The following is a 25011-nucleotide window of genomic DNA, read 5'->3' on the forward strand; positions in this document are numbered from 1 at the left end:
CTTGTCCAAGCCACAAGTTCCTGTGCTTCTATTACATGACTGTAAGGATGCAGTAGAACAAAAAAATAAACAATGAATCCCTTGTTGCTGCAGCTGTATACCCCATCAGAGAAGTGTAAGACAATACGATAAAATGTTTAATGACCAAAGTTCCTACCTTATATCTATATATAGCCTCACCTTAGACAGTTTTTGGGTTATGATATATCTCTCTACCCACAGTACTGTGGACATATCAACATGCTGCTTTGTAAGGGTTCCTAGCCAATTGATCAGTCCATCCACCATGGCAAGCAAAAGAACCCAGAGAAACTTCAACACGTCAAGGATACGCTGTACCACATTGCTTCCTCCTGGTGAGAACAAACAGGCAATGCAGATATCTGATGTAACCTGCACTAACAGGTACAATGATTGAACACACATATTTCTAAGATTGTTTTGAACTTCCCAATTAATCTTCCAAGAAAGCATTTATTTTATTCCCTGTATATGTGTACTTACTACAATGCAAAAGTGCTACATACATAATTCTTATGAAGCTGGGGAAGAAAACAGTATTCTACTGCTACTGGCACCAACTTTGGCCAAATCATTAAACTCAATCTGACTCTCACAGAGCTATTTATTAAAGTGTCATAATGAAATGTAACAGTTTTCAATTCATTTGTATAGGATTTTTCAGGGGCATATTTATTATGTGGTGAAAGTTGGCCATTTAGTTAATACACCCCAAAATCATTTGCAAGATTTAATTCTGCAGAAAAGCTTAAAGCAACGCCATGATAGTTTAATGTCATTTTATACAAACTGCATACATTTATTAACAGAAACTGAATAGTACTAAGCAAGTAAAAAAAATATATATTTTTATATTTATATTTAATACAATTGTGCCACATTTAAAAAAATTTTGTTATATACACCAAACCAAATTACTGATTTTATTTTTTATTTTTGAATATGTAACATTTGAAAGAAAGGATACTTTTCTAGAACTTCAAAACAAATATCTTAATGGATGAACTTTTGGCATTGCACGCATTTTATGCACCCCTATCCATACCACTGCTCACCTCTCTCCTCATTCAGATCTTTATCCTCTCCTTTCTCCCTTGGTTCCTGGGTATGAGACTCTGTCCCCCCTCCTGTGAATAAAATGAGTTACAAATAAAAATCATGATGTTGTCACTTCTTCCATATATTATACATCCTCAAAATCCTCAAAATCCAATCCACTCTTTTATGCGTTTCTATGCAGGAAATCTTAAGGGTGATGGCAGGCATGGAAATTAGTTGCCCACAATAAATCTGCTCTACCACTGGCACCTAATATTTTCCCAAGGTAAATCGCCAGTGAAAACACATGCGTTGCTTTGTGCTTCACTTGGGCAGTATGTTGCAAGGAGTATGGGAGAGTGTGTTAAAATTGCCTGTGTGTTCAGGACAGGTTCAGTTATGGGGAAGTGTGAATATTAAGGTCACGTTTTCGTGAACGGGTGAGTGTGATTTCAGGATTTTCAGATTAATTTACCATGTATACAAATAGAGAGGGGGGATTGATCAATGCACATTCCCTGGTCCCCTGTTTCACAAGTAATTGTCTATGCTAGTGCATGTGTTTACAAAAACAGGGGTTTTTAGTTACAAAATTATGATCATAAGATTGGTAAGCCACCATACCACGTCAAGGTAAACCCCGTATAGTGGTCCTATCTATCTATCTATCTATCTAAGGCTGGCACTCCCGTGTACTGTTGCCATTCTACATAATTTACCATGTAGATGCCAAAAGAAACCATTCAGCACTCTGCCACTAATGGATATTAATATACTCCCAGAAATGAAATATTTTACCTAAATAATATTTGTTTCAATTAAGCAGCATTTCTGCATGTACAGACAACTGTTCTGCCTCACCTGCTTCATTATTCTCTACCGTGACCATTTCTACCTTTCCAGATCTCTCTTTCTGCCGACTCTTTCTTTCCTTTAGCGCAGATTTGGCACTTGTAACCCATGCCTGGTATGCAAGCTGATCAAAAGGCAAAAGTTTAATGTTTAATATATATAATGCGGACAAAATGAATGATTTAGAATTAGGAATGGGTTAAAATTAGCACTTATTTGCTCATACCTGAAAAGCACTCTGCTTGGGTGGCCTCTGATCCTGCTCCAATAAAGACTCTTCATCCTCTTCACTGTCTGATTCGAACAGAAAATAATCTCCTGAATGCAGCACTGCCAGAAAACATGACATAGGTACAAAGAGAAAACAAGAAATACAAGATAAGAAAATAGCAACATAGAGTTTACCCTTTGATGCTAGATACCGTGATTTAATGCTATTATGACACAAGTAGCATATTACACAGTTGAATACAATGATACAAATCAAGTTTTATAATATGTCCCTAAAGTAACAGGCTATTTGTGAGAAACATTCTCAGCTTTTGCTATCACAACACATTTAACCAGACTAGGAGTTAAATCAAACTGAATCTTAACCCTCAAGTCTTAGGCAGGTACCTCAGCACAGGAGGAGACAATGTGGTCACAACAGCATAATAATGTACTTTTGTCCCCCCCCTCTGAGAACATACCCATACCACCCAATTATTTTTTCTCCTTTGAGAACTTAAGTATACCACCCACTTTTGTCTCTGCTCTAAATCATTTATGCATACTACCCAACTTTTTTTTTTTTGTCTCTTTTGACAAAATATGCATACCACCCAATGGTCCCGATTTAGGCATCAGAAATCCTGAACAGCAGACCCCAAAAGGAGCATGAAAGTTGTTGGCATTTCTGGCGGGTCGGGGGATGTTGTTGGCTAATTAACCCAACATTAGATTTTTAAATTTTGGAAAGTATACATACAAGTTAATGGATTATGTCTCGAATATCAGGTAATTTGTAATTTACGATATCATAAAATGAGTATCTGCTTGTAAGCAGTACCCATGGGTACCTGAGGCGTGGTCTAACCATGGGCGGCTCCAATGAATCTTTTGCCTACTGGACCCTTTCTTGCTGCCAGGCTCACCTGGAAAAGAGCAACAAGTACGTTTTTTGGGAGCTAGCACACTGGGACACAAAGGAAGGTACCATGCAGACAAAAACAGAACAGGGTGAGGTATAGGCAAGGGACCAGAGTAGGGATGCACCGAATCAAGGATTTGGTTCAGGATTCAACCTTTTTCGACTAAATCCATGGCCCTGGCAGAACCGAATCCTGATCCTTAAAATCACGTGACTTTTCATCATATAAACACGGAAGTTGAATTTTTTTTCAGGCAAATCTTTCACAAAGGGTTTGGATGAATCCCAAAATAGTGGATTTGGTGCATTCCTAGACCAGCTATAAATATATAGTTTGCATAAAGGTATAAATTAATAACACATATCAAAATGTATATCTATTAACTTCTTAAAGCAATGGTGCATGGAACTTACCTTCCTTTACTTGACTGCTATCAGTTTGTCTTCTGCCTTCATGATAGCGTTCTTGCTTTGCTCGGATTCTCTCCATTCTGTGGGACAAACAAGGTAAATTCTGTAATTATCTTCACAGTTTCAGAATATTAAGTGTATTTGCTCTGCAAACACTACTAGGATCAAATCACTGTCTGAGAATGATGACCCACCAATGCAATCCAAGTGAGCTACCTAATCCAAAGATTAAAGATGAATAGCTTTAGTAATGAACACTGATCAAAAGTAAAAAAAACTGCAAATCTTTTTAATGTCAAATAGAGGGACCCATACAGAGAACTGCAGTAATCATTCTTATAGAAGGTGGTTTAACATTAATTGATAAATGTGAAGGGAATGCAGAAAAGTATGATTGAAAGAAACACAATTATCCACATCACCAACCACCACCAAGATTCCCTTGAGTTCTTACTGCTTCCTGAGCTGGTTAAGAGATCGTCTCTCAGATTCTTGGTGGAAAAACACATTCTTTCTGATGCTGGCCATGAAGAGCTCAAAACCTCTGTAAAAGATACATTTTCTGGTCAGGTATAATATGTTAATTAAAGAAATTTAGAAGAAAAAAAAGAAAGACTACATTGCTTTATTGCCAGATTACAGGTATTGCTGTTTCTATCAAGTCATGGAAACCCATACATGCCTATAAATATAGTACAAATGATTATCTGATAGCAAAACAACTGATATTTTAGTGTTTGTGCCCCCATAATCTTAATTTTGTTTTTAACTTTCTGGTGAAATGTTTGATGTAATGTAAGATGTAATGCCATCTACTTGTATCTCAATCTGTAAAGCTCTGTATGAGAAAATGAAGCTATATAAATAATAATAATAATAATAATATACATATAGAGGGCACCAACCTTGATGTTTGAAGGGAGGAGGCACGAAGGTCAAGAACAACATGCCGAAAGTAGCAACTCAAAAAAACTCTTCGTTGGAGAAGGAGAAATAAGAAGCAGATGCTATCCCAAATGATTCCGGCCTCTTCCACTGGCAGAGAGCAATCCCGGTCTTTATCCATATCTTGGGCTGGGAAAAAAGTTTCAGCACTTAATCATAGGCTGTGGCAAGGGTGTCTCTGGCCCCTGAAATTCGGCTCTTTAAGTTACCAGGAGTGGTTTTTTGCCTCCCCTGGTAACTTTGGGGCACTGCTGCTTGAGGCGAGTTTCTAAACTTGCCTCATGGTAGCAGCACCCCTGGGTTGTGGTCTATCATTAAAGGACAAGGAAAGGCTTAATCACTCAGGGCAGTGCTGTCCAACTGGCGGCCCGCGACCCCCCTCTGTGTGGCCCCCCACCTGTGTGGCTGCTTTGATTGATTCAGGCTGTAATCAGGCTGTATTGTTTAAATATGTAATCCCCTGTGCTGTTCACACCTTTTAATATCTGCATTGTTCACCCACTGCAGTGTTCACACCTCAGGCTCAGACTGTAATCACCCACATTGTTCAGGGCAGGGTAGGGCAGGCAGAGTATAGCACACACAGGTCAATATGGGTATGGTCATGTGATAACACGGGTGTGGTTTCAAGTGGGTGCGGTTTCAAGTGGGTGCGGTTTCAAAAAGGGGAGTGGTCAAAACTGGTTTCCATTATCAGCCCTCCACCACGTAGGTCGGAAAAATTCCGGCCCTCTGTACCACAGAAGATGGACAGCACTGACTCAGGGAATAAATATGTTTTACTCAAAAAATGTTAGTGTTACTTTTCCTTTAAGCTCTCCTTCTCCTTTAATGCTGCTTAGCAAGAAACATGTAAGGTTTTCTTTTGTGCCTTATACATTTTTGTAATAAAATCTACTTTAAAAAAATATATATATTTTTAAAACCTTTTACAACTAGGCTTAAATGTACATGTTTTCAGTAGACATTTTGTTGGTTTTTATACAGTATATGGTCATCAGTGGGGTAACAGAGGAAGCAGACACCGCAGTAGTGGGGGAGGAAAGGGGGGCCGTGGGGTCTGCTTTCCCCAATGTTGCATTAAAATCTGCTACCATCAGAACATCCAATACTTTTACTGTATTTCCTGCTTTCTGTAAACAGCTGTCACCTGTTTTATGCATAATACTTATATATATACACTATAGAATACCTGTCAAGGGCCAGAACATTTTCCTGTAGATGATATTTTACTATTTTTGTTGTAGTTGGAGTGATAAGGATGCTTTTAGAACAAATAATTACATATAATTTTTTAGTCCGTATTATGTCCAGCACAAAAAATAATTATCCCATTCTTTGTCAGTATCACTTAATTAGAGACACTGGCATTACCTTTCACTGATATACAAGTCCTTCAAAATACTCACGATTGTAGTAACCCTTAACTGTGCAAACTAGGCTGAAGAGCTGGATCACCCAGCAAAAGTTGGTTTGCATTTGTTGAACAAATACACAAGACAGGAGCTGGCGAAGAGAAAGGAGTAATGGATAGATCAGTTCAAACAAACAGTTTAGAGTAGCACTGACAAAATGGAGGCAGAAAAGAGAAGCATGAAAATAATATGATCTTATACTCCTGGTCACATTTGGAGGGACTGGTGGAGTTATAACCACACTTTGCCCAGGATGAGTTCCCGTCACCGACATGAATTTAGCCATGACATGCTTCTATCTATAAATGTACTGATTAACCTCTTGATCAACCTTATTTTACATTAATTTACCTCTGACAAACCAACATTACCACAAACTGAATTAAATAACTTAAATGAGTTATAAATTACCCCTATTCTGATTCCAGCAAACAGGAAGCATAATAAACAGGAAAATAATTCAAAGGAACTCACCGACAGCATGTTCTTGGACAGTATAACAGTGATGTTGTAGAGGATCAAACAGTCCCAAAGCACCAGCTTGGCTTTCATTGGCTTTTGCAGAAGGGTTGTGCCAGACAGAAGAAGGTAGAAACAGGACATCAAATATCCTAGGCCAAAAACACTGATGCGAGTGGCCCCTGTTATAAAGACCACAGTCAAGACAAACCAGAATAGGTACCGAAACACTGCTACTTTCACCATATCCAGATAAGACCTGCAGAGGTAAGGAAAGCGGTCACTGCAAGGGATCATAAATATACATAAATAACATGGAAACCTACTTATCAACACTCCATGGAAAAGAAGCAAGTGACTGCAGTCTATATGAAAGTAATACAACATGTACTTATGGATACAGAAATATACAATAAACATTCGGCACTGATGTGATAGAGTATGTATTTCATAGATACACCTTCATGAAGAGTAGAATGCTTGCAGACCTCAAGATGTGTTCACCAATGAAGAGTGTATGCTATTGTCCCACAATGATGGCTTTATTTTTAAAGGAGAATTAAAGCCTACAATGAAAATAGCTAGAAAAGCTGTATATAATACATATGAAAACCATTATATTCATTAATTTTTGTAATTTTGGCCGTGCATTCCTGCATATTAGTAATTTGCCTTTTTACCTTATTTTCCGCAGAGTGGTTTCAGTAATGTTTGAAGCTAAAAGATTTTATCATGCATGTCACAAAAATATGCATTGTTCCAAGCCAGTAAAGATTCCTTCTATAATGTTTACTGAATGCAATGTAATTAATGTTTTGGTCTCTGCTTGAGTACTGCTGCATGCAATGCATACAGTCAGGAGTAAGAGTACAATTAGGGACACAAAGGGACCTATTAATAAACTAATGTGAATACCTGTGTAGTTTTTTAAAGACACATTTGTCTTATTGATTTCAAAGGACTTCACCAAATCTAGGGTGGTGTTTAAATATGATTGCCTTTTCCCATGTTATTATGGCATATGCACTTATATAAAAAGGATGAACAGTAGGGATCTTTACATCCACAAACAAGGTGCAACTGGAATTTTTTCCCCACAATGAATTTTCCCCAGAATTCCAGCATCACTGCAGACCAAATGGGCAATTCTCTTGATACAACTGTACAGCGCCTGCCACAACTGAATCTGAATTGCCAAAATGGACACAACTTTGTATAGGCTTCGTCACAAATTGGGCACAATCACACAAAATATTTTCAGTAATCGGAAATCCATATTTCTATTTAAGTTTAGGCATTAATGGATGTCATAAGAGTCATTTTCAGAAGCGAGCCCACAGATAGGGGGAGATACTCACTGACAATTGATGAAGTTAGGTACAGGGTTGGGCCTGTCTTTTGGAGCTTCATACTCTTCCACATTTTCCCCTGCCATAGTGTACCATTCTTCCTTCTTCTCATTAATAAACACCTTCCACTGCTGGGCCACACCAATCAGCAAAACAAAATCACCTACAAGCAAGAAGACAGGATGATAAACAGACAAAAAGAGAGTGCATGTACAGATAAACAGACAGCATCATAGTACCATTTAGTACTAAATAAAAAAAGAAACATAAAATGGTTTCTGTATGTATCTGATAGTTGGCCAACAATATATTTCAACATTTTGATATGTAAGTGGTACATCAATTTTCTGTGCTGGTTTAAGCATAGTTTGCAAACTGAAATTCCTCTATTGTGTAATACCAAATGCAAAAGGTATTTGCTTCTGAAAACAGTAGCTGTACTTTGCCGTGATTCGAGAACATGACAAACACTGCGGGAACTGGAGTCTTGGCTGGAGGAGAGAAGACCAGCAGAATAAGCAATTCAGGGAATACATTAAATTCCATTCCAATGAATTCCATTAAATATAAAAAAAAATGTCAGCATGTTATATTTTCCTGCTGCTGTGAAAGGAATGCAAAAAGAAGTGCCCCTACAACAGAATCGTGGGGAGGATAAGACAAAAACAGGACATTCTTTGGCCAGTAGCTGTAGGAGGTGACTCTTTATGTGGACACTTTTCAGCAGGGACCAAGTTTCTGAAATGGAGACTGACTGGAACCCGATCACTTGCCATTATAGTAAGCAGCACATAAAGTTTTGGCTAACAACTGTGCCTTTGTGCAAGACTGGCGGAATTTCTCTTTGATTATAATGGGTAGTAATCCACCTCCATTCCCAGCAAACTACAGCCAGAAATGTTCCTTTTAAAATAAATATTATGCACAGCATAATCTTAAGCAGACAAGAAGACTATCATCACCAACCAGCTTTAACTTACTGATAAGGTTGACAGATTTAGGTGTAGTATAGAAATCTGGAAGATATAACCACTTTATCAGTGCAGAGTTGACAGGAACAAATGTGTCCCACCTCCAGGGATAATCTGGAAGACAGAAGGAAAAAGGTAAGCAATCTGCATGCTGGCTCTCTTTCTGATATTTATGTAGGATGATTCCAGCAATTACGATTGTCCTCTTACCTATACAAAGCACCGGAGGAATGCCCAGACATATCATGTACTGCCACAACAGGAAAAAGATTAGGAACACACAGTATTTAGGCCATAATTTTGCAATGTTGACTCGCTGTCGTCGAGTAAGAATCACTATCAGCCAGCAGCCATGAAAGATTACCATAAAGTTCATCCTCTGACCAATCACATTCACAGTAAGAAGGAAGCAGATCTAAAAATCATCAGTGAAGACAAAACACAGAATACTGTGAATAATTGTGTATCTTAAAAGAAGAATATGCCTAAAATGCATCAAATGTATGTATGAATTGCATGAAATAAACACATCATTCAGAACTAAACTGTCTTGCAGGTTCTACTCACATTCCTGAGAACTCACCTCAAGACCAAACTTATAAAAGGAATAGTTGATAAAATATTTGATACAGCTGAACAAGCCTTGGTCCAAGTGCTCTCTGTAGACATCTGGAAATACAGCCTGAATGTGTGGCTTCTCAAGCTGGTATTGTTTACGGTAAAACTCCTGATGCCGATAAACAATTGCCTCAAATACCAAAAGTAGGAGTATTTGCAGGTGATTCTGGTGGGGAATAAAAGCAAAGCTGACACCAAGGAAGAGTCATCTTTCTATCAGTTTATACAAAGAGCTCTCATTAGCTTCCTCTATTGGCAGCTATATTTTATTTTAAATGATTTCTCCTCCTCTATTCAATTTCATTCATAAGAAATACCAGGTCGATACAGAAAAAACACCAAAGTACAAAATTTTAAAAATACAGACGTTATGGGGTTATTTAAAAATTTGTGTTAATACTTGCTATGGCTTACTACACAAGTAGCAAACTTAAAAGGTCGCAATCAGTGGTCAACTGTTTTAAAACACACATCTGATTGGTTGCTATGGGTTACTAGATGTGGAAAAGTTTGATATTTTATTCACTAGCTGTAGATTTCTGCAAAGTGTGGGGTGCTGCACCAAGGTCTATTTCATTTGTCTTGATGACAATATGAATACAATACTGATTTATGAAAAATAAAAGTTTTTTTGTGCATACAACAACGGTACTGAAATAAATGCAAAAAAAACCCAAAAACACTTTAGTATAAAGAGGAAAATAGCCTGTTTATACAATGAATTGTAAACAGGAACTACTAGAAGCATATAATGAAGCAAAAAAGACTGAATAAATATTTAGCAGCTACCACATTCACATGGTTTGCTTCTGTTTGTCCCTAAAAATGCATTTCCTGCCTGTTCCAAATGTAAGATGTAGCTATAGCTGGAAAAATAGCACTTTACTCTAAATTTACCAGAATACATCCCTTTCCGGTGTACAGGGAACAAAGCCTATCTTAAAGTCAGCTGCCCAAGGGAATATGGCAAATATGCTGCAATGTACTGAAGAAGGGGTGGGGGAGTCAGTGCTATATTATTGTATAGCTTGTCTACACATTTAATATGCTAGAAGTAAAAGATAGCAGTGCAGTAACATTTATCATATAAGAGCATCATATACAATTTATATAGTGAAGGATTACTAGCCTTGTGAACTGAACAACCAGGTCCCTTTCAGATTCTGCTCGGAATTCCTCTCCCAGCAACCATTTCGCTTGTATAGTTGCACATGCAAACTTGGCAAATGTGTGGTCATTTGGGTGGATTTTGGATGGACAATAATAGTTCTTCTTTGACAACCTATACACCAGCCCTATATATCTACCTTATATAACTTATATACCTATATAACTAACTTTGTGTAATGCACAATATATCAGGGTTTATGTTGCTACTTATTTATTAGTAAGAAAGTGGCAGAAATGTTTGTAATAGTTCCCAATTATTAAAACCTATGCACAAAATGCAAAACAAATATGGATTCAATAGATGAAGTGCTGTGTAATGCAATTTTATTTTAATCTGCTGAATAAAATCAGATTTACAAGACATTAAAGCAAAAGAGTACCTGTATGTAACCTAGGTTTGGATAACCTTTTCTGATACCAAACCAGTTTGCTGGATCTATAGGTTCTCTATAAAGGGTGGAGTTCAAAATCTCGTCTTCTAGGAGACTGGTGTTATTTAGAGGAGGCTGAAAAAGAAGTAGTAGAATTAATGGGTGACAGCTAAATAGATATATATTTTTAGATAAGCCACTGTACTAATAGTTGGCTGCTTCTCCTAGCATGGATAGGGCAAGGCATTTAAGACAACCTTACCTGGTAAATAATGTTTTTATCTCATTATTTCGATTAATGAGCTAGTGGTAAAGGAGTGGGGTTTGGTAGCTGCCTACATCCCAGTAAACTTGCTTATTATTTCATTATATAATATATATCTTTTTGATAGGAAAATTCTCAAAAGGCTGTCTTGTACATGTGCCACGTAGAGTAGGGTAAAGGTGTAGGGTCACGCCAGATATAAATCCAAGGCTGATTGCGGTTTGTGTCCTCTTCTACAAAGTAGGGATAACTTACATATTCATAAACAGTGCATAAAGAGGATGGTATGTTAGGCAAGCACTTTATTTAATGGTGGTATGACTATTGCAACTCTGCGTCAATACATGCCCTTGTTGTATCATGCAAACATAAATTGGCCTTACTATGTATGACTTACCTGAGTACAGTTGCTAGAGTACTCCAGAGGGTTGACAACAGTAAGCTGGTAAAGCATTTTGCAAACAATAATTATAGAGGTCCAGATGGTGCAAAGACAGGAAGCCATGTGCTGGAATCGGGAGAAAGGCATAGCAAAAGCCCATAGGACCACAAAAAGGAAATTCATCACAGATACCTGTATAAAATAATTTTTTTACTCATATTAATGAATTCTGAACTTATTCCAAAAACTAACTAATAATATAGAACAACTAGATAAACTGGGGGGGGGGGGGGGGGGGGGGGTGTTGATATATTAGTCCATTATTAAATAATTTTAAAGTGGGTTTAAAATTGGGTAGATATTTAAGGGGCTACCGCATCTTGCAATACTTCTTATATGTAATTATCTGTAGCAACTTTGTGAATGTCATATCCATTACAAAAATAGATTATTATCTAGTGAAACGGACATTTCTATTAATGACAATCATGTCATTATCACTAACAAACCATCAGTGCACTGTTATTTATATATATTTCACATATTCAATGTTACTTATAGGTCTGGGATCCATCACACTGGGCCAGGGGAGGTGTAATCCTCCTCTTGGTGAAAGTACCATTTGCATTTTTACTCTAGCTAGAAGTGCTGGACCTGTAAATAATCATGCGGAGGTAGGATGTGGAGTTTAAAAAAAAAAACCACAAAAAAAAAACCACAATACATTTAATCCATAAGGAGTACATTTATACTTACCTCCTGCAGGGCAACCCACACGCTATACAAAGCCACCAGTTTCAACACATGGAGCTCCAAAAGCCTCCAAAGGAAAACCTGTAATCGGTGCAGCAGCTCAGAGAACTTAAAGGACAGGACAGAAAGGCGCTGTGTAACTAGGTCCCATTTACTTAGATCAGCTGTAACCACAAAAGATTTACTATATGAGTGAAAGAAACAAACACTGAACCTCACCCTTTTGCCAGTGTTGGCCATTTGTTACAGTACCACTTTTGAGATGACAAAATAATAAAAATGATGGAATGTGAACAAAGATTGTAAACTTTCAGAAAAGTTCATTTTTTCCAGCAGATTTAATGAAGCTAGGGTGACCTTTAAAAAAGATTTGTACCACATTGTATGCATACACTATTTGCCATATGTAGACTCTTTTCTTCTTTTTCCACTTTAGAGTGCTGAACATTCTTATTAGATCGTATCTAAAAGTGTGCCCTAAATCACTTGCTGTTTTTATATCAATCATTTTAATCTTTAACAATATGTATTAAATAATAATGAGGCCCATAATAGTTCTGTTGTTTGCTGAAAAGAAAAATGATTATGGGTTTGGAATAAATTATTTGTCTATATAAAAGTTGTAGAAATAACTTTCATCAGCAGGGTAAACCGCTTTAACCTTCAACCTGTGTATGCATACTACTATTAATTTTTTGCTTTAAGGTTCATAAAGAATGGCTCTGCAAGGTAAGCCTTATAGCTGCTCCCACCATACAAATGCATTTTTGTATGAGTAGGAATGTTTTACTGAGGGATAAAAAAAATGAATACACAAATATCACAAATAAATGGTGAACTACATATATTTTTTAAGAAAACTACTTCAGTCCTACCTCCATGTGCAGATTCTTCCTCATCCTCCTCCTCATCAGCAGCAGCATCACTGCATGCACCAGCTTTCTCTTCTTCTTCCTTTGGCTGCTCACTATAAGAAAGACATTTCTCATGACAGGTTGTCAAGCACCCATCTTACTAAACACCAGTAGAGTTAGGTTTAGCTGTGCATACCTCTCGTGGCTATGGAAACTTCCTTGGCATGAGGCATGTGCCAAGTTGGTCATGTGCATAAAAGGGCGATGAAAGTAGTGTAACTGGAGGATGCAGGCAAGGAGGAAGAAGCCTGGGATAAGGATGCTGGTAAAAAGTTCCGACACACTAAACCTCTCAAGCCCAATATCACCCAACCTGTAAAACACAGAACAGTGCTGAGTATGCCAATGCAAAATATTTATTGTTGATGGTATCTACAAAGCAGAGGTTTAGCAGGCAGAGAAAATAAATGTTCCACATAGGGAGTAAACAGAGTTGATAAATGAATTTTATGCAGAAGTCAAAAGAGATGACAAGTTTAGTATGAAAGGAACAGAAAAGTTTGCCTACATAATGAAGAATAGACTGTTACAAGCAGAAAATGATTGATTAGAAATCCAGGCAGAAAGAAAATAGAAGTTAAACTACTAGTGGATATAAGTTTGACACCCTATTGCTTCTTAGATACAGTAGGTTAGTGGCATTTCCAGTGCGGGACAAGGAAAAACTATTGGTAATATTAACATGCAGCCACAATTACACTGCATTGTGGGTAGAAAAAAAAAAGTGAAATTTACATCCAAAATATTGCACTTTGCACCATGTTCATAAATGAGTCTTGGTATTTTTAGGCACTGGGCTTAGACTCTGCTGATGTCTTTAAAGACAGCAAGGCTACAGGTGAGGTAACCCTGTCAGCTTTTAGTTAGAAAGTAAATTAATGAATTGACATACTTTACAATTTCATTTTAATAACATTAATGTATAACATTTACAGATAACAAGCTTCCATTTGGTGCCAGGCAATAGGTAAAAAAAACATTATATATGGAGAAATGAGGATACATTAGATTAAAGCAGATTATATTATTATACTAAGATATATATATTATACTAAGAGGATGCATACTGCTCATCTGTAAGGTTGGTCAAGTTTTTCCAGTACTCAGGAAACTCTTCAAATTGAAAGGTGTAGATGGTGATAAGAACCAACATTGTGTATGCTACAACTAACCACCAGAAAAAAGTCAGCAGCTTCCTCCACAAAGAGTAATACACCTAATAAAAACAGCAGAGGAAATAGATTTACTATTTTATATAATATAACAAATGCAGATTTTCAGTATAGCACTATAGGAAATACTCTATTGCAGAGTGAATGGGACAATCCCATCATCAATAGCAACTCAAATCAGAAATGTGTGTTCAATGCTATGAATTGATCCTTTCTACTTTATAAGCAATATTACTTATTTCAATCAAATAACAAAACATTAAACACAGCTGACCATGTGGACAACAGCAAGTCCTTAATCAATGACTAAGTTAGGAGTTAGGGGCAGTTTTATTATAGATCTAACAGGGATTTCAGAGGGATATCCACAGCTTGATCGATTTTGTGATTTACAAAATATTTTGACTCTCAGTTAGGAAAGTTTTGAAAGAATTCACACATTTATCAGAGCAGACAGATGTGCCAGTACTCTGAATGTGCTGAATACCATTCTGCACTATGGGAATGGTAGCACTCAGCACTACTGCCGAATACTATCCCACCCATCCAAATTCTTGCTTGCTGATGCAAAACTCACGTGAAGACAAAGGATTTGGAAACGTATTTTCCCCAGGAGCAAATCATTCCAGTGAGGAAGGTAAATTGTTAATTCTTTTAGCTTCTGTAATGTTTTTGCTCAGTAAAATTTATTAAGGATAAATAAACCAGCCCCTTAACATTTAACAATAATCATTTAGACACCTATTAAAGGACATGTAAACCCCACACACAAAAATTTAATCAGTGAACAGCCTCTTTGAAATCTTTCAATGCCTGCCACACTGGTTGTCCAGAGGTTAATAGTAAGGCTGCAGTGTCCCCTTAATCACTTATATTTGCTTCTCCTCCTGTAACCCACTCAGCCCCCTCCCTCGGGAATTTGCTTTGGCTGTTGGCTTGTGGGCATGCTCAGTTGTTCTAAACTCAGATTACTAAACAGGCCCCCCAGTCTAGCAGCCAGTAAAAAGATGGCATTGCTGGTTCCCATAGAAACTCAGCTCTAGCTGTCTGCTTCAGTTTTTTTCTCCCAACCAACTCTCCTGAGCTCAGCTCAAACAAAGCAGAACTTTTATCAAAGACAGTTCTGCCTGTGTAAGCCTGTATTCTTGATTAAATGGGTCTGTGTGTGTATGCTGTTTGCAGATTTAAATGTATCCAATTATGTATCAGAGGAAAAATGGCCACCTGGTGAAAGCTGCTATTCGCTTTAGGAAAATGTGATGGTGCTGGCAAATGGAGGGGATATATACAGTACAAATTATGTAATTTGGGTGGGGGAGGCATGCCCAACTGATATACATTGTAGGCAAATGTAGGCTTTACATGTCCTTTAAAAACTGAACTAAAACTTCTAAAACTGAGTTAGAAGAAGGAAATTATTTCAAAAACTATAACAAATAAAGAAAACCAATTGAAAGGTTGCTTAACATACTAAAATTAACTTCAAGGCAAATAAGTCAATAAGTGTGAAAGTGTTGAAAATGTAACACAATTACATAACACAGACACTAACTCACACATTTACATATATAGAAAATCAAAAGTGGGGTAAACCCACAAACCTGAACATGGTAGTCAACTCATTTATTACTTTTGTCACACTCATATTTATGTATATATATTTATGTGTATAACAGCCCAAAGTTTGAACTCCATTTAGAAATCAAGTGCCTGGGTGCCGGAATCTTTTAGAATAAACCAGCAAACAAAAATTGCACTTATGGGACTTTTATTTTATTAAACCAAAAGTGAAAAATAGAACTTTCTCAGAAAAAAAGTGTTCTTTACAGAAATGTAATTTAATAGTTTAAACAAAGAACAATGTTTTCAGTTTCACTTAAAAAAGGGGACTATGTTAAACTAGGTAAAAACTTGAAACAATATGCAAAATATAAGTAAATTAATTAAATAAAATAATTCACTAGTTCGACCACAGAAAATATGGCAGTAAGCAATTTTGAAGAAGCCATGTCTCACCTGAAATAACACCAAGCATAGTAGGAACAGAAGCATGTAGACTATTTTGTAAACTACCAGCCTACCAGCAAAGCTGACCACAATAAACATGCCTCCACACACATAGATCCAGTATTTTGCATAGAAGCTTTTTACTTGCTCCCCAAAACGTTTTAGCAGGTTCTTTTCTTTGCCAGCATCTTAAAGAGTAGAAAAGACAATGGGCTATTAAGGATAGGTTTGAATCCATACAAAATATGCATTTGTGAAGTTTTTTTCGTGGTTAATTTGAACTTTTTCCATCACAATTTGCGGAAGATACACTGATTCCTTAGAATCTTTGGAAGAGATATATAATTGTAGTGCAACCAAGAAAAAAAAAACACCACATGTGGGGCTCATTTACCAAGACTAGGCAAAATTACACCTAAGCAATAATACATGTGAATCAATCAAATAAACAAAAAAGCATAAACCTATGGCACACAGAGTATTTTGTTTGCTTCCCATTGCCGATAATAGCAAGTGGAATAGCCTGTTAATATCAAATATGGAAATTGTTTATTTTGCAATGTAAAAGATACATCTACGGATATCAGGATGCTGCTAAACCACTACCACAGCCATCTTGGTGTTCCACATACTATCCATAATGTGTATACCCTTTAAACTAGGATGCTTAAATATACACGGCACAAGTTTATACCCAAACATTCGCGTGGTACCCACCTGCCACTGTGACCTCCAGGAGTGGGGACATAAACTTCTTACGTTTTAGAAATTTTTCTGTTACAAATTGGTGCAGCAGAAGCCAAAATGTCAGCGTGTAAAGTAGCTAACAGGGATATAAAAAAAACAGTATCAGTATTTATCAGTTCATAAATAAGCATACATGGGAAAATATATAATTATTTGCTATTAAGGTAACTCTTAATTTTGTGTTTAGAAATAGAATCACATAATTAGAGATTTTAGCTTTTTTCTGTGAAAACATTTTTAATGTAATGATGCACACCACTGCTGATCTTGTAAAAACCTGCGAAAATCAATACAAAAATGGGGTTAAAAAATACTGTCTGGTGCTCTTTAAGTGCTAGTCATTATTTACTGGCAATCAGGCATCCTTGTGTAAGACCTTTCTGAATGCTAATCTTGATGTCCTGCAATAATACAGCAGTACTGGTGAATTCCTGGAGGTGGTAAGGATAGTAAAAAAAAAAAGGGATTGGGACGGTATAAGTGGTGATGTTATTGCTAAACTGTGATGTTATTGTAGTTTCCCTGCTTATGATGTTAATTTCTGATATTCCTATGTCCTCTAAATTTAAGCTAAATATTGTTTTTCTAGTTTGTTCTAAAACAGAATGTGTATCCCCCTACAGGTGAAATTTATTCCCATTGGTTATTAAAACAGTTTGGCACAATATGCACAGTATCCTAAAAGTCTAAAACAACTGGACTGGAGTTTTTCTTGAAAACGTTTCACCACTCATCCGAGTGGCTTCTTCAGTTCAAATGAAGAAGCCACTCGGATGAGTGGTGAAACGTTTTCAAGAAAAACTCCAGTCCAGTTGTTTTAGACTTAATTCTACTAGATACTGTATATCATGACCTGGATGAATGAGAATCTTCATAGACAGTATCCTAAAAGAAAAACAATAATTAGAAAGTATGCCAGCGATTATCTAGAAAATCCATCTTCTGCTAACTGGCCCAAACCACTAACTCTATTTACATCTTTCATTTTAACTTTCATTTTTACACCCATTAAGCTGAATTCAGCTAGCATTATACAGCTCATGAACCTCTTTCAAAATAATAAAACATGTCCTCGGTATTTTGGTCATAATTAGTACATTTTTTGAATTAGAGTATTGTTAAGTATTAAGAGACAAAAAAACGGTTACATGTACCTAAAGCAGTGCATATCTGTATAATATGCTCCAGTCCCTGCTATGCTGCATGTGGTTTAAGACATAACAGATATTATTATACAGTTAACATATATAATTCAATAGAAGAGCAAATAATGCCTAAAATAAATATAACACAGTTTTATTAGACTTATGTAAAAGAACTGCTGTGCTGTACCCAGAGCCACTTAACATAGAGCTCACCATTGGAACTACCACCTTCCCCTGGATCAGCTACAAGATATTACCCCATATGCCTCTGGCATTAAAGGAAAAGTAACACTAAATTTTTTCAAGTAAAAAATCTATTCTACCCTGCCCCAATAAATGTCCTATCCTGAAAAGCACTTAGTATTTTGAATGCGTTATTAAAAAATACCTGCTAAAACTTGGCTTCCGGTCAACTGAAATAAGGCGATGCGGCGATGCAGGAGCAGCATCCACTATGCGATGATCGATTGATCAAGTCTAGCCTGACTGCTATACAGAAAGAAGGCTAGGCTTGATGAATCGATCGTTGCATAGCGGATGCTGCTCCTTCCTTCGCTGTATCGCCTTATTTCAATTGACCGGAATCCAAGTTTTATCAGGTATTTTCTAATAAAGCATTCAAAATGCTAAGTGGTGTGCAGGATAGGGCAATTATTGGGGCAGGGTAGAATAGATTTTTTACTTTTTTACTTTAAAAATTTAGTGTTACTTTTCCTTTAAGAATGTATGAAATCCATACAAATCTTTACAACTACATGTCATTACAGTAAAAGTATATAAAATGTAACAGATGTAACATCTGATTTGAATCTACTTGTTTTACATGAAGTAATACATAAATATGCATCTTATGCAGTAATCTTGCCTAGCATAGGACATCAAAGCAGAGAACGTGTTAAGTGAATAGGTTACCAGTGCTCCCATGTTAAGGCAGGGGTATGGTGCGCGAACCAGTCCCAGCTGTGACAGCTTCATAAAACCAAGTTGTGTCGGAAGCTCTTCTCTCAAGTCCATACTCCAGACATACTGCAGGCTGCAGAGAGTCACTCCATACATCAAAATAAAGGGAGAGCACAGCATTGCAAACTGGCGCCTGTTCCTCACCATCCAGATTAAACATGCCCAGAGCAGCAGCACAAAAGTCAGCCAGCTGTGATATGTAATGCTCCACACCTAAAAAAGGTTTAAGTCACAATATTAGCAAGCAGTACAACATCACTCTATAAATTCATATTTACAATTAATGGAAATCATTTAATAAGGTGGAAACACACAGTGCACAAAAAGGAGAACAAACTGTCATCTATTTTATCCCCTAGCTACTAGTATCAACTGCAGCTGTATGCCTACCACACAGGGCACAAAGACGTAATCCTGGCATCAATATGCAAGTACCAGGAGAAACTGTTTAAGGGGGTGTGCATGTTGCCCACATCCATATACATCATTTATGCATACACGTAGGAGCATCTGCAGGTACATGGTACAGCCAGAGCCCTGTAACTAACATCTATACTGAAGATAAGTATTATGTACTGTTATCCCTTGAACATGTGAGCCTTGCACTCTTCAACTTGTGCTGGATTTTCAGTCTGCACTTGCATGGCATGACTGCTTTCTATATGGGCTTTAAGGCACTCAGTTTTGTGCCCATGAGCACTCCATCACTTTCATTAAAAGGTGTCCTGCTTTGGGCCAAGCCCTGTGATATTCTAAGCTTAAAAAAACAACCTTATTGCTTCTGTAGCCTTAGTCCATATTCTTGTAAAGCATTAGTTGAGTTAGCAGAACTGGTTCGACTGCATAATAACAGTGACAATATGTAAACTTTAGTCACACGGCAGAAATAAAACATATAAATACTTGATACTTTTTACTGAGCAACTATAAAAGGAAACTTAATATCTTCTCTAAAATATATGAAAACTGCAATAATATTTAGCCTTTTAAGAATAATTTATAGCTCCCACAAACACACAAAATGCACATTAGTTCATGCATCAGCAATATATAGTGTAGGTAGCTTGATTTAGACCATATATGTCAAACACAAGGCCCGGGGGCCAAATCCGGCCCACCTGGCTGTTTTATGTGGCCCTTGGTGAGAGTGTCTGACCATCCAGCCTGATCAATTTCCATTTTCCTCACATAGTAACTAAGACTAAGGGGTATATTTATCATGCTGTGTAAAAAGTGGAGTGAAGCATTACCAGTAATGTTGCTCAAGGAATCCAATCAGTAATCAAATTTCAACAGTAGCAAAGCATCTATTGGCTGCTATGAGCAACATCACCGGTAATGTCTTACTCCACTTTTTACACATTGTGATAAATATACCCCTTAGTATCTTACTAAGTATATTAATAAAACATTTGGCCCGCGACTTAGCCTGTGTTTTAGATTTCAGCCCCTTTATGTGATTGAGATTGACACCCCTGATTTAGACATTGACATATTGTATACAAAAAATATGGTGTTTGTAATTAATAACTTTCTGTCGCACATCCTTTCCACAAGTTTCTCCTCATCTGGGGCTTTAGTGCAATTTTACACAAAATTTTCAGAGCACATCGTACCTGCTGTAAAAGGTAAATTAATATAATGTGCTTGTAAATATTGTGCACATATATAGCTGATCTTGCTACCTTAAATTATGTATACATGGTATCAGAGGTGGCTGCTACAAATGATTGGGCTTGGTAATTGAACTCTACAATCCCTAAATTTAATCCAAAATAACTTTTACACAAGATATCGACACAGAATATAATACAATGGTTCCCTGTAAAACAGCATGTGCTATACCATCAATCTTAGGCTCATAGTACATAGTGTCCACTATATACAGTAGAGTTTAATCAAAATGAATGTCTTTGGTAGAATTTCTGCACTTCTTCACTGGCTGAAAATGCTGGCAAACTTTTATAGTAAATGATCTATTAAAATTATAGTGTAATGCTAGTGTGTGTCTGCTTAATAACAAGAATAGGCTGTACAAACATCTTTTACAGAAAGAGATGACTGCCCAATGCAGCCCCCAGTGTTTGGTAAAAGGCATGAGAGGACCACTTCAAATGTAAAAGTAATAACATTAATGCTTGCTTTTGTAGATGCTATTTAAAAAAACATTTGCTATAGAATAATTGCTTTGTTAGGTTGAGAGCTGAGCTATTTGTGTGTATGTTTGAATTTCAAAGTTACACTGATAATTATGCTTTGTTGTGTTTATACTATATGGGGGAAGAAGGAACCCTTAAAGGGGTTGTTAACCTTTGAGTTAGCTCAAGAACTTGCAATTGGTCTTCATTTTTTATTATTTGTGTTTTTTTAATTATTTCAGTTTTTGTTCAGAAACTCTCCAATTTGGAATTTCAGCACGTATCTTGTTGCTAGGGTTGAAATTACCTTAGTAACCAAGGAGTGGTCTGAATGAGAGACTGGTATATGAATACTGAATTGAAAAATCAGTAACAAAATGTAACAATGATAATGAAATTGTAGCCTCACAGAGCAATAGTTTTTTGGCTGCCGGGGGCAGTGACCCCCATTTGAAAGCTGGAAAGAGTTTGAAGAAGGCAGCAAATAAAAACTATAAAAAATAAATAATGAAAACCAATTGAAAAAGTTGCATAGAATGGGCCTTTTTATAACATGCTAAAAGTTATCTTTAAGGTGAACCACCCCTTTAAGAAAGGCCAACATTTTTGGGGGTTACAGGCTCCCTATAACCCTATGTAAATGCAAATACAATATTTGTATCTATAATGTGGGACCAATTTTCTGTGACAATGGCTTCTGATGTTACAAAAATGTGACACACTGCTGCTGTCTTTAATATCTAGTGTATCTGCTCTTTTCTTACTGAACCACATTTTCTCCTAACAAATAGAACAGAGAAAATTATCATAGATTACCATATATACTCGAGTTATAGCCTCAGTCTATAGCTGCTGCACTGGCATTCGTTGCGCATGACCCGCCCGCCTCCCCCCCCTGCATATCCGCGTCCGTGCGTGTGTGCTGTCGCACACAAGAAACAGAAACCTCTAAGATGCGCCCAGTGAATATGGAGTGAAATGGGAACTGCATAATAGTGTACAATAGGGTAAGTAGAAGGAGGCAGTTACTGTAGGTGCAAAAGTGGGACTAGAATTAATTATTTTAAACTAAATGTTAAAGTATCTTCATATTAGCATTCTTACCTTGATACTTAGTATGGCAGCTTCAAGGCAGGAGGGTCAAAGGGTCCTCCATCCACCTTTCCCTAATCACCTTTCCCTAATCTGCAGCTGCCAACATTATATATTTATGAAGAGTTCACAGGGGGTCACGCTGAGTGTCCTTTATTAAATTATTTGATTACTGAAACTTAGCAGTAGCTGCTGCATTTCCCACCCTAGGCTTATACTCGAGTCAATAAGTTTTTCCAGTTTTCTTTAGGTAAAATTAGATACCTCGGTTTATATTTAGATCGGCTTATACTCGAGTATATACGGTACATGCACCCTTTAAAATACCAGTTTTTAAAAAATGTACTCAATAAAGTACACAGGCTACTGTAAAAGTGTTGAAAATCTCCTCTTCAATGGGTGGCAAAGTGCCCCTAAAATAACTTTCCATGCAGATGAATGTAAATGGCTGCAAGTAAAACCTAGCAATGTATAGGTTAGGATAAATACATACCATCATTGCAATAAGCGCACAGATATAGCTTTGGCTCAGTATTACATGAATCATCAGGTGAAATTGTGATGGCTCCTTGGTTTCAAGTTCTTCTGCAAAAGAGACATAATTTAATTCTACTGCTGCCTTAGTTCTACACTCACATTAATGTACTAAATTACCTAATATCTGCCATTTATAAATACTGTCCAAATGCCTTAACTGAAAACTAGTATTGCTTACACTGACTTTGCCCCTTTTGATCTGTATTGGGCTCAATAACCTCCTTAGCAAACCATATTAAGAAAAATGTAGGTGGTTACATAAAGATCACCAACTATGGTAGGGGGCATTAAAAGCATTTAACAGTTTGGAAATGTATTTTGGGGGTATTTAGAGCAAAGACTATAAATGTAACATGGAAAATGTCAGAGAATATAAGTATGCATGCAACAGGGAATACTAACAAGTTCTCATTGTAAGTATGCAGAATATGCTGAAGTTCCACAAAATACTCACGGGCTTGCATACATCACTATACTAAAACAATTAGAGAAGGACAGAAAGGAATGCAGAAAACCTTCAGAAATGTATTTATGACGCATTTTACCAAAAGAAAGGACAGAAGTGTAAACTTAAAGATGATCACTAAGTAAATAATACAGGTTTAGGAGTAATATCTTTAAGACATTAAAATGTAGAGAATTTGCATGGAACAATGTGAATTATTTTATTTGTGTGTGTGTGTGTTTAACAACTTAGGTCCCACAAGGTTTCTTGGGCCACACATGGGTTAGAATCTGTACCTGGCAGTTGATTAGAATTTCTTCTAATCACATGAACAGTGCAGTCTTGGGGTTTAGCCTCTTCTTCAGTGTTCATCCTCTGAAGCATTGGCTAGAAGAACAAAAAAAGTGGGGTGGGCACATTGACAGAGAAAGGAATATATAATAATTTAATAAAAAATATGACTTGTGCTTTTTAAAACTGACAGGCATATCATGTTTTGCACACAGAGCATTCTCTTCTTTGCTTATTTGCATTTGAATGGGACATATTGTGTAAAATACAAGAAAGTGCCACTGCATTATACAGTTCTAAATATCGAAGGAATTGTGCTTAGAAAAGTTGTCCTTTGGGGGTCTGTAATTCTTGGAGCAAAAGCTATAAAAGATGAAAGGTCTGACAGTGGGCCAACCCCGTCCTGATGGACCCTAAGCAATTGCCCCCATTGTTCTTTTATAAAATGATGGTGCCATCATATTTCAGTGTAAAGTACACAGTTTAAGCAAATTGCTAATTAGCACTTTTGATCAAATAAGGAATGAACATTAATAAGAAGGCTCTTACTTTTGTCTCTTCTCCCGCACTATATTGCTCCTTTGAAACTGGCTCAATATCAGTCAACTCCATATCCTCCTGCTGAGATTTCCGAAGGTCACACCCTGAAATCTAAATTACACAACTTACATGTAAGATGGCCTTTGTCAGGCTTCTAAAGCTTGGAGGGCATTATATAATTTACTATAGCATGTAAGGGGTTAAATAATAATAAACCTATTTCCACTTTACTTGAATAAAGAGCAGTTTTATATTTTAATGGCTAAATTTGTTTTCTACATTTAGATTTCTTACTTTTACAATTTCTCTTTAGTGTCTCCCTTCACAAATCTAACCCAAAATTAAATTACACTAGGGGAGTGATTAATCAACATATGAATGAGTTTTTTTTAGCTAAAATTTGAGTTACGGTTCAAAAACTCAAATGTCTGTTATTTATTTTAAGTGCAAAAAAACCCCAAAAACTCTAATGTAAATATTAGTCAGCTAAAAGCTTGTGACTTCATGTAGAAGTCAATGGTAGTTGTCCTAGACAAAAGTCAAGCCATATTTTCAATTTAAGATGTTTGAGTTTCGAGATTCTTTTTAAAGTTTGTTAACTCAAAAGGGTATTTGTGTTTTTTTATTTGAGCAATTTTTCCAAATGAATAAATAAGCAAGCTTTCGAGTTTTTAAAAAATGCGAGTTTATTCAAATTGGAAAAAAACTCTTAAATTCACAAACTTGAAAATTGATAAATAAGCCCATAGTTGTATTGTTAGAATTTTCCCCTCTCATAATTTTACAGGGCCAACAAATTGTCCACTACAGCTCTACCATTTTTCCTTAGCTCAGGTTTTAGATTATAATTTAACTAACTATAAGTTATAGC

The 25011-nt window shown here is 36.6% G+C and overlaps 1 protein-coding gene across 3 annotated transcripts in view; it reads right to left on the minus strand.

The window, feature by feature from the left end:
* The window catches only part of piezo1 (piezo-type mechanosensitive ion channel component 1), a 94188-nt gene that overhangs the window by 19202 nt on the left and 49975 nt on the right, over positions 1 to 25011 (minus strand). The window contains exons 9-34 of one of the 3 annotated variants that reach the window (XM_002933675.5): positions 24150 to 24251; positions 23606 to 23696; positions 22821 to 22912; positions 19050 to 19310; positions 16963 to 17068; positions 16255 to 16433; positions 14134 to 14282; positions 13203 to 13379; positions 13028 to 13119; positions 12156 to 12316; positions 11415 to 11591; positions 10762 to 10887; positions 9177 to 9377; positions 8804 to 9008; positions 8603 to 8707; positions 7632 to 7785; positions 6289 to 6532; positions 5809 to 5905; positions 4360 to 4528; positions 3909 to 3998; positions 3458 to 3534; positions 2973 to 3047; positions 2138 to 2241; positions 1921 to 2035; positions 1077 to 1148; positions 181 to 353 (exon numbers count right to left, since the gene is read on the minus strand). In XM_002933675.5, coding sequence (XP_002933721.3) covers positions 181 to 353; positions 1077 to 1148; positions 1921 to 2035; positions 2138 to 2241; positions 2973 to 3047; positions 3458 to 3534; positions 3909 to 3998; positions 4360 to 4528; positions 5809 to 5905; positions 6289 to 6532; positions 7632 to 7785; positions 8603 to 8707; positions 8804 to 9008; positions 9177 to 9377; positions 10762 to 10887; positions 11415 to 11591; positions 12156 to 12316; positions 13028 to 13119; positions 13203 to 13379; positions 14134 to 14282; positions 16255 to 16433; positions 16963 to 17068; positions 19050 to 19310; positions 22821 to 22912; positions 23606 to 23696; positions 24150 to 24251 — 3594 coding nt within the window. The remainder of the gene's footprint in view (positions 1 to 180; positions 354 to 1076; positions 1149 to 1920; positions 2036 to 2137; positions 2242 to 2972; positions 3048 to 3457; positions 3535 to 3908; positions 3999 to 4359; positions 4529 to 5808; positions 5906 to 6288; positions 6533 to 7631; positions 7786 to 8602; positions 8708 to 8803; positions 9009 to 9176; positions 9378 to 10761; positions 10888 to 11414; positions 11592 to 12155; positions 12317 to 13027; positions 13120 to 13202; positions 13380 to 14133; positions 14283 to 16254; positions 16434 to 16962; positions 17069 to 19049; positions 19311 to 22820; positions 22913 to 23605; positions 23697 to 24149; positions 24252 to 25011) is intronic. The other 2 variants (XM_012962280.2, XM_012962282.3) reach the window with 2 other exon arrangements.

Source organism: Xenopus tropicalis, chromosome 4, assembly GCF_000004195.4.
Source record: "Xenopus tropicalis strain Nigerian chromosome 4, UCB_Xtro_10.0, whole genome shotgun sequence".
In the NCBI taxonomy this organism is placed as follows: domain Eukaryota; kingdom Metazoa; phylum Chordata; class Amphibia; order Anura; family Pipidae; genus Xenopus; species Xenopus tropicalis.